This window comes from Plectropomus leopardus, unplaced genomic scaffold (assembly GCF_008729295.1).
Source record: "Plectropomus leopardus isolate mb unplaced genomic scaffold, YSFRI_Pleo_2.0 unplaced_scaffold28988, whole genome shotgun sequence".
NCBI classification, from domain to species: Eukaryota; Metazoa; Chordata; class Actinopteri; order Perciformes; family Serranidae; genus Plectropomus; species Plectropomus leopardus.
In genome coordinates, this window is record NW_024631587.1 from 1 (window position 1) to 8,809 (window position 8,809).

The 8,809-nt window shown below is 38.8% G+C and overlaps 2 protein-coding genes across 2 annotated transcripts; one reads left to right on the plus strand and one right to left on the minus strand.

Annotated features, from left to right (window-relative positions):
- Positions 1-187: 187 nt before the first annotated feature.
- On the plus strand, positions 188-1,629 carry LOC121938247 (ubiquitin-protein ligase E3A-like; the record flags this gene model as incomplete). The annotated part of the gene is made up of 2 exons (XM_042481518.1): positions 188-333; positions 601-1,629. Coding segments are annotated over 2 exons (267 nt in total), but the record flags the coding sequence as incomplete, so codon positions are not given.
- Positions 1,630-3,410: 1,781 nt separating this feature from the next.
- cnga3a (cyclic nucleotide gated channel subunit alpha 3a) lies at positions 3,411-8,375 on the minus strand (the record flags this gene model as incomplete). The annotated part of the gene is made up of 4 exons (XM_042481517.1): positions 3,411-4,807; positions 5,397-5,503; positions 5,595-5,696; positions 8,205-8,375. Coding segments are annotated over 4 exons (1,777 nt in total), but the record flags the coding sequence as incomplete, so codon positions are not given.
- Positions 8,376-8,809: the final 434 nt, after the last annotated feature.

Below are 8,809 nucleotides of genomic sequence, written 5' to 3' on the forward strand. Positions count from 1 at the left end.
TTATATGTTATATATTGCTGTATTGAGTCATACATGTCTTTAGTTATTTCCAGATTTTTTGTATTAATTACTGTGTTCATCTAAACATTTGTTCATTTTCATATTTCTATTAATTTTTTCATGCATTTATTTACAGATACTTGAGTAATTTCTCATTCTCCATAAACATCTTTAATTTCCTTCACACAGAGATTTCTGGGAAACGATTCACTCATTCGGAGAGGAGCAGAAGAGATTGTTTCTTCAGTTTACGACAGGCACAGACAGAGCACCAGTTGGCGGTCTCGGCAAATTAAAAATGATCATCGCCAAGAATGGCTCCGACACAGACAGGTACAGAGCAGTCAGCTTGTCTTTGAGGATTTGTTTGGATATTTTTAGAAACAATAGATGATCCGGTCAAAGAACTTAAGCCCCTTTTTTTTTTAAAAATCGCATTATCACTCCAAACATGCATTATTTCTGATTTTTTTCCTCCAGTGTATCTAAAAATATACTCAAATCTGACAATTACATCTTTATTATTTCATTCTTGTCTCAAGCCTGCACACAAAGTTCACACTTGTCTCATTTTTAATGCTTTTACTTTTTATCTCTCAGGCTGCCGACGTCTCACACCTGCTTTAACGCTCTGCTGCTCCCCGAATACTCCTCCAAGGAGAAACTGAGAGAAAGACTCCTCAAGGCCATCACATATGCCAAAGGATTTGGGATGCTGTGACAGGTCCACAAGTTTTTCTACTGCATTTTAACAAAAAAGGGAGTATCACACACAAAAAACAGAGGGATATGACATGAAACAAAATGCTGCAATAACTCTGTGCCTAACCAGCCTCTATGACACATAACTCCGCTGATGGCCTTTCGCTCTGCGGCCTGACGTCCTTCGAGATAGTTTCATATACGGTACGTTAGAGTTCCCAAAGAGTTAAACACGGCACTTGATTTTTTTTTTTCTTTTGTGTTTTGTTTTCCGAGCAAACGTGAACAATATTTGGTTTGTGAAACTGTGAAAGTGCACTTAAACACAGGATTTTAGTGAATGCCAGCACATGCAGTATATTTATTGACTCAGTTTGATGTTTTTTTTAGTTTTTCACGGTGTAGCAGTATTCAGTCCTACGACTCTCTTCCTGTAACTGGGAGTGCACTGGGCGTAATGGTGCTCCTTGGTAACAAAGTATATTAAGGTGAAGCCTTTTTTATTACTGCTAACCAAAATAGCCTCGCTGATGAGCTTTATTTCATTTCCTGTCAGTGGGGGAGCAAACTCACCACTAACCTGAAGGTTATTTTGAAGTATTTCTGTGTTGTGCCTCTTGTGTTACTTATGAAGCGCGTGCTGAACCAAACCACAGCTGGTGGTTTGGATAGCTTGCAGGGTTTCAGAATGAGTGTTCGGTTCAGACTTTCCTGAACAAAGTGTTTCTCTCGGTTTGTTTGCTTTTAAGTGTTTCTGATCGCACATTTGGAAGTGCAGCTGCCAAATGTGCAACGCCTCTGTAAGGAAAAGAGTCACATGAAATGTTTAATTTGGCCAAATATCTCAGGTACATAAAGAATGTGCAGAAAATGTGAAACTTATGTACAGCAACTATTATGCAAAGTAAATAAATGTGGAAAGAAATTTAAAAAAAAATGTCATGAGCATGCATTGAAGGAATTTCTACTAACAACAAATGATATGGATAACTTAAAGCTGCTGTGGTCTGTTTTTTAATACTAACGCAGAATCACGAGGGCGTATAATGTGACAGGAGTCAATCAAAGGGATAAACCTGAGGAATTATCACTCAGCTCTGCAGTTTCTCTCAGCTCTGTGTCGCTTTATGGCATCTTTAAACTCTTTGTTTTGTCTGTAACATGACTTTTTTGGTTTAGTGGTGTTTTAATTGAATTGTCTTTGGTCCCGGCAGGCAACTTTTTACAGCAACATGCTCTGAAAATTCAGTGTACGCCAGTGGAGTGGCGTGTTTTTTCCACTAGGTGGGGCTACAGCATTATAGTTCGATCTGTGCCATTTTTTATTTATTTATTTTTAACCCTTAGGGACTGTTTGGTGCATTTTATGCACTTTTCATTCTTCTTTTTTTAATATAATTTTGTCTGTGTTCATGCATATGGCATAGATTTTGGCAAGATTGTGTATTTTTGTTTGATCTTGGAATTTCCAGCTCAGCTCCTTCAATAAGTCTAAATACACCGTGGAAACAAAATTGTTACATTCAGACTGTTTAGTGCAAAAAAATGCACCATTGAAACCCATTCAAAGTGCAATTTTTGATCCCACAGCCATCAAAGCATAAAACATGCATCATACCAGTTCCCTGTGTCATTCTGGGCTTTTGTCTTGGAAATTGTAATTTTCAATATTTTCCATTTGATTATACAGTTTTTACCATATTTTGCATATGGAGAAAATACATGCCATTTCCACTCACTGCACTGTCACAATCAATGTTGCTGCAAACCATTGACATATCCCAGACTGTGATCTTAAAAGAAATCTACTTTACATGTGGCAATATGTTGTATGTTGAAAATAATTCATTGTGTGTGTGTGTGTGTGTGTGTGTGTTTTCATCTCAAAACATAGTGGCATCATGGCAAAAAAAAGGCATTTAAAAATTCTGAAAATTAATGAATATTTGATGTTTATGATTGGGACTGATGTTGGCTAAAAATATTATCTCAATGAAAGTAGAAAATCGTATATTTTACTAAACATTTTTTATTTTTTAATATTTTTTTTTTAAGTATTTATAGTGCTGCAGAAAAGGACTTACCTTCTCTCCTAAAAAAGGACAATCTAGACACATGCAGTATAAGTTAAATAACATTTTAATGTTTATTTACATATAATATTGCAATTTACAGCTGATCGTGTATGCTGATACCTTATAAACAGAACTGCATTTGGGTTTATTTTGTGCATTCACATACAGTATCAAATGGATATTGCAGTTGCATTTGTTTTTCTTTTTTTATAGAGCACCTGTCATACATCACGCAGCCCAAAGTGCTTCACAGAGCAAGGTTAAAACAGCACAGACAAACTGACATTATTGTGTATGAATACACCATTACAGAAAGATCAATATGTTTTCTGGGGGAAAATGTCAATACTGATCAGGGAAAAATCTCATTATTCTAAGGCTATGAAAAGCCAGAGTTTTTTTGCATACACAAGTGCTTCTGATCAACGTACTCAGGTAGTTTTGTGACAACATGAAATTGTCAATCATAGCATACACACAAAATTATTTGCTGTATACACTGTACATAATTTGACACATGATGATAAACAGATGTATAAATAGATATAAACATGGACCTTTAAAAAGTGTCGCTCTACTATTCTAAATGAAAAATCCCTTCGTTTTTTATAAAGTCCTTGAATATCGCTCACATTACTGGACTTTTTTGTCTTTGTCGGCCACCACCTCTGAAAGGTCCTCGGGTCGCATGGCTTTCACTTTGGTCTCCATCTCAGTGACCCTCTGCTTCATCCTCGTCTGGCTGGAGGTGAACTCCGCCATCAGCTGGGCGTATTTGACCTGCATGGATTCGAGGTTGTTCTGCAGTTTCTCGATCTTCTCGTCCAGGTCTTTGGGGTCCGCTCCGGCGTTGGCGACCGCCTCATCGATCAGGTTGTCTTTCATCAAGATGGCTTTCCCCTTCTCCTCCAGAGCTTTTTTGGCTTCTGGGTACTCAGTGAGAGCCTCCATCAAGTCGTCTTTGGACAGGGCAAAGAGATCCGAGTAGCCTACGCTTCTGATATTGGCTGTTCTCCTGTTTCCTGCTTTACTGCCCTTGATACCCAAAATACTGATTTCCCCAAAGTATGCGCCATCGCTGAGCACTACGAACTGAGTGACTCCATCATCGGCCACCACAGCTAGCTTCCCCTCCTTGATGATGTACATCTCCCTACCAATATCCCCCTTCTTACAGATGTAATCTCCAGGACTGAACACTTGTGGCTGCAGCTTGAGCACCAACTCAATCAGCAGACCGGCTTCGCAATCCTGGAAAATTCGAACTTTTTTCAGCGTGTCCAAATGGACGTTGATGGCGATCTCAGCCTTGAGTTTGTCTGGGAGGTTCTTCAAAACTTCTTTCTCATCGCAGGTCTTCTTCTCAGTCCACAGGTAGTCAAACCACTTGATGACCCTGGCCTCCAGGTCTTTGGTGACTTTTCGGAACTGCATGTACTGCTTTATGGAGTCGATCTTGGCCTGGAACTCAGCACGAGAGGCGTTCATGTTGGAGATCATGGCACCGACGTTACCGACAATACTAGCAAAGATCAGCACACCGGTAAGGAAGTCGGCAATGACAAAGAGGTATTCGACATCCTTAACTGGCGGAGGGGTCTCTCCAATAGTGGTGAGGGTCAGTGTGGACCAGTACAGGGAGTAGATGTACTTTCTGCTCAAGCGTCCATACTCCGGGTGGCTGATATTGGGATATACCCATGTGTCAGAGCCAAAACCAATAGTTTTCGAAATGGCAAAGAACAGACAAGCATTCCAGTGGATAATAATGAGGATATAAAGTACGAGATTGCTGATACGAAACATGTTCGGGAAGCTGGTTCTGGTTTCAGTCCGCTCAAAGAACTCAAAAAGCCTTGAGATTTTGCAAAGACGGTTCATCCTGAACTCTGGGTTGTTAAATCCGAATTTCAGAAACAGCAGATCAGTGGGTATCATTGAAATCATGTCGTATTTGAACTGAGATGTTGTTCTGTATTTGGCTATCAGTTTTCCCTTATCTTTGACCAGCAGGCCTTGTTCCAGGTAACCTGAAGAAAAAACACAAAATTAGTAGCCAATTCCAAAACTGCAATGGATACAGATTATTCTATATACACTTTAAACAACCTCGAAACCACTGACAGTTGACGTTAAAATCTTAAAGCACTTACTTCAAGTCCGTTTTAAAAATTTTATTTATTTTAACTAATTTTTGGGAAATTTTCTTTTTCTTCTTTTTTTTGGCATTTTTTGCATTACGCATTCCCATATTTTGAGAGAAATCAAGCCCATATGGTCAGGTTTCAGAAGGTTTGTAAAATAATGATTAGACCAATCTGTGCTAACAAAATATCAGCTAACAGCAAGTCTGCCATTGTCGTTGTTGTTTCCAGCATATACTCATTACACAAAACAATGGACATGCACGAATTGAGGAGATTACTTAGTTGTTTCTCAAACTCGACGCAGTTTTGAAAAATCTGCGCCTTAGAAGGCGATTTTTTTTGTGGGTGAGAGGCCGAAATGCAGAGTAAAATATTCTTTAGTAATATCTGTGCACTTGTATAAAGGGTCTTTGTGTTGTGACTGATCAGTGTGTGCATATTTTTGGTCTTGAAACATTTTCAAGGATCCGACCTGTTCTCGATCTGACGAAAGAGTCTGCGTAGTAGATGATGTCTGAGGTGTAGTCCAAGACTATCCAGAGCTTTGTATACGAGTCCTGGAGTTCATTAAAACAGGCTCTAGATGACAAGGAAAATGCGATTTAGATTTTGTGAAAGTCCACTGATTGAAAAGTCCACTGAAATGTTGAAGCACGTTAAATGAACGTACCTTGTTACGATTATCATCAGGTTATAAAATACTGGGCCTGCGATGACGGTCAGCCATTTGTAGTACTGGTCTGTGGCTGGATCCATAATCCAGATTTCCTTCCTAAAAACAACTCAACATTACTTGATGTAACTTGAGAAGATTTTGTTTTTTATACATATATACATTTAGTTAGTGTGAAAGACAGATGTGTGTTCTCTACGTAGTAAGAAAATTTGGAAAATTAACAGCGAAGTGTTCTGAAATCATTAAATCATAAACCTGTATATATGAAAACAATGAACCTGTTCAATTTACAGCAATATTTTGTAATAAAAACTTGATTTTAAAGTAAGAATATGCTAAAATGATTATATTTTCTTTGTAGAATTTACATATTACTGTAGCTTAAACACAAAATAACTGTAATACAATACTACAATACGAAAAAATTACAACATGTCGGTGTTAAAATAAGGTTGTTTTTTTTACATAAAGAAACCATATTACATTTTACAAATTCATATGTTATGCTTTACAGATAAATATGTAGGCTTCCATCACCATTCACACGAGGTGAATGGTGATGGAAGAACGGCTACAGTAAATTTTACTGTTTAAAAATGTAATTACAGCAGTTTTACAGCTGAATTATAACAGTTTTAAATTGTAAAATTCAGGGTTTTTGTGTACATCTTCACTATTTTTTTTTTACAAAATTATTTGTGCAACCACAGCTGCACAACAGCTTTTTATTTTTTCAGTGTATAATTAAATGTCCCACTCTTAACAAACATGCTGTATCTAACGGTGTACTTACGGTGGCTCCTCTTTCTTTTTGTCATCTTTCTTGTCATCCTTCTTATCATCTTTCTTCTCGTCTTTCTTTTCATCCTTTTTCTCGTCCTTTTTCTCCTCCTCCTTCTTGTCCCCGTCTTTCTTCTCGTCTTTTTTCTCCTCCTCTTTTTTCTCATCTTTTTTAATCTCCTCCTTTTTGTCCTCTTTTTTGCTACGGATCACATGTTAACTTTTTAAACAGTGGTGACGGAGGACGGAGGTGGTCTATGAGGAGCTGCGGGGGGGGATACCAGACTACAAGGAGGGGGTCTAGTGGAGGTGTCTCTCAGTTCTGGATTAAAACAGGAGATCTGGTGCAGGTCATGCATGTGTCCACGTGTCCAGCAGATGGCAACGTAGCACAGGTATGTTTCCATGTCTTCTTCTTAATTTGCCACTTTAAAACTACTGTTAGTTAAATATCTGAGTATGCATGAAGTTTTAATATCTAAATCTTCCCCTGAAGGTTAAATCAGAACCCACATCATGACTTGCAGCAAAAAATCTCTCACGCAGGCAAAAAGACGAAGGTTTTATCTATCTAATGCAGGAGAAAACGAAAATGGTGTTTCAAGGACTTCTCTATGCTATTTACTGCAGAATACACCACATAATCTACACGGTACAAAACATCGATGACTATTTTTTTTCAGCTATTACTACATCCAATTTTACTCTACTTTCTGACACAGATATGCAAACACTTACTCGTCTGTGTTGTTGCAGTTATTCATGTTGTAAGCAGCTAGCGGCCACTTACTGGCAAGACTTTGGAAAGAAGTAAAAGACAAGATTTTTGCACAGGAAACCCTCAAAGTGTCAAACATTTAAGATCTTTGTTTTAAAAACAGTGAAGTGAACACATTTTCCATTAGGGGTTAAAAATAATAGGGGTTAAGAATAGATATTTGTGCCAAACTTATATGATATTTTCCAATTGTCAATAAAATTCAATTGCGAGATGATTGCGTTTCCATTGAGTTATGTTCCACGACTTCTCGTCTCACGAAGTATGGCGATGGATGTTAAAAACATTAGCAGGTTTATTTTTATTGCAGCCACCACACTGGACGTCATTATTTCCAATAGAAGGCGACGTAGGCGTGTTAATGCGAGCGATAATGGAAAGACGAGCCCCTTATACGAGGCAGCAGCCAAGTATGAGGGATTTCACAGAGGAATTGTGGATTCAAAACTTCGAGATGATCCACTCAACTTTTGAAGAGTTATGCGATGCAATAACAGCTCTTATAGCTCCTGCTGCATCGTGAGACGGACAGTTCCTGCTGACAAGCACATAGCCATAGCATCATGTGACCTATAAAAGCCAAAAAAGTGTTTCCATTGCAGTTTTGTGAAATATGGCTTTTTGAATTGCGTGAAATTCCACCTCATGTGAGAGTACAACCTTTTTTGCAATAAATGGGAGTTTTTTTTGTAATTGAAGTGTTTCCATTAGTCATAGTTTATATTCCCAATTTCAATTTGCACAATTTGAGGGTTAATGGAAACCTGCTTCGAAAAAGTTTGTGTAGTAGTCAACGGTTCTCTGCAGCGCCGAATCTCTCCCGCCGTCCAGTCGCTCAGATTTATGTCACGTTACTGAAGCTAAATCTTCTGTTTCACTCTGGCTTTAGCTTCATTTTCTCGCTCCATTCAGTCCAGTTTGACTCGTCAGAGATTTGAGGAATGATCGTTTCTCTTGTAACGTAGATTAATTGTCCTCTTTGGTGGGTATAAAGAAACCATAGTCACAGAGCTCTGAAAATTCACTAACCGTTGCCCAGTACTTACTTTCTCTTTCGTATTGTGTCGTGGCCCACGGACTGGGCATTACTGTCTCGGCTGGAGATGTCTTTGAGCTCGGGGCCTCTGAAGCGGTCGAGGAAAGAGTCTTGCCTCTCTGTCTCGGGGCTCACTCTGTGAGACGCCCAGTTCCACAGCATGAAGAAGAAGTAAGAGAGCCTGGAAGGTTAGCGGGAGGCAAAACCGAACAAGGTGACACCCGTCTAGTCTAGGAGTGTAACAGGCTCTGTGGACACCAGTGGTGGAGAGAGTATTCAGAGATTATAGTTTAGTAAAATTGGTAAAACAATATAGAAATACCCGATTGCAGGTAGATGTCCTTCATTTGGAGTATTACTTATAAGATTGTAAATACTGATGTTACGATGTTTAAATAGCTGCTCGAGGGGTTGATAGTCTATCTACGTTATATTTAGGTAGTTTAGTTCAGTGGTTCTCAACCAAAGGGTCAGGGAGGTGCAACACACTTTCAGTCCAGACTCGTCTAATGCCGATGCATTGTCAGTATGAAAGCATGAAAATATGACGCTGCAGGCTCCCTCCTTGCGTCACTCTTGGACGTTTGGAGATGGCGTGTCAAGTTACGCTCTGTA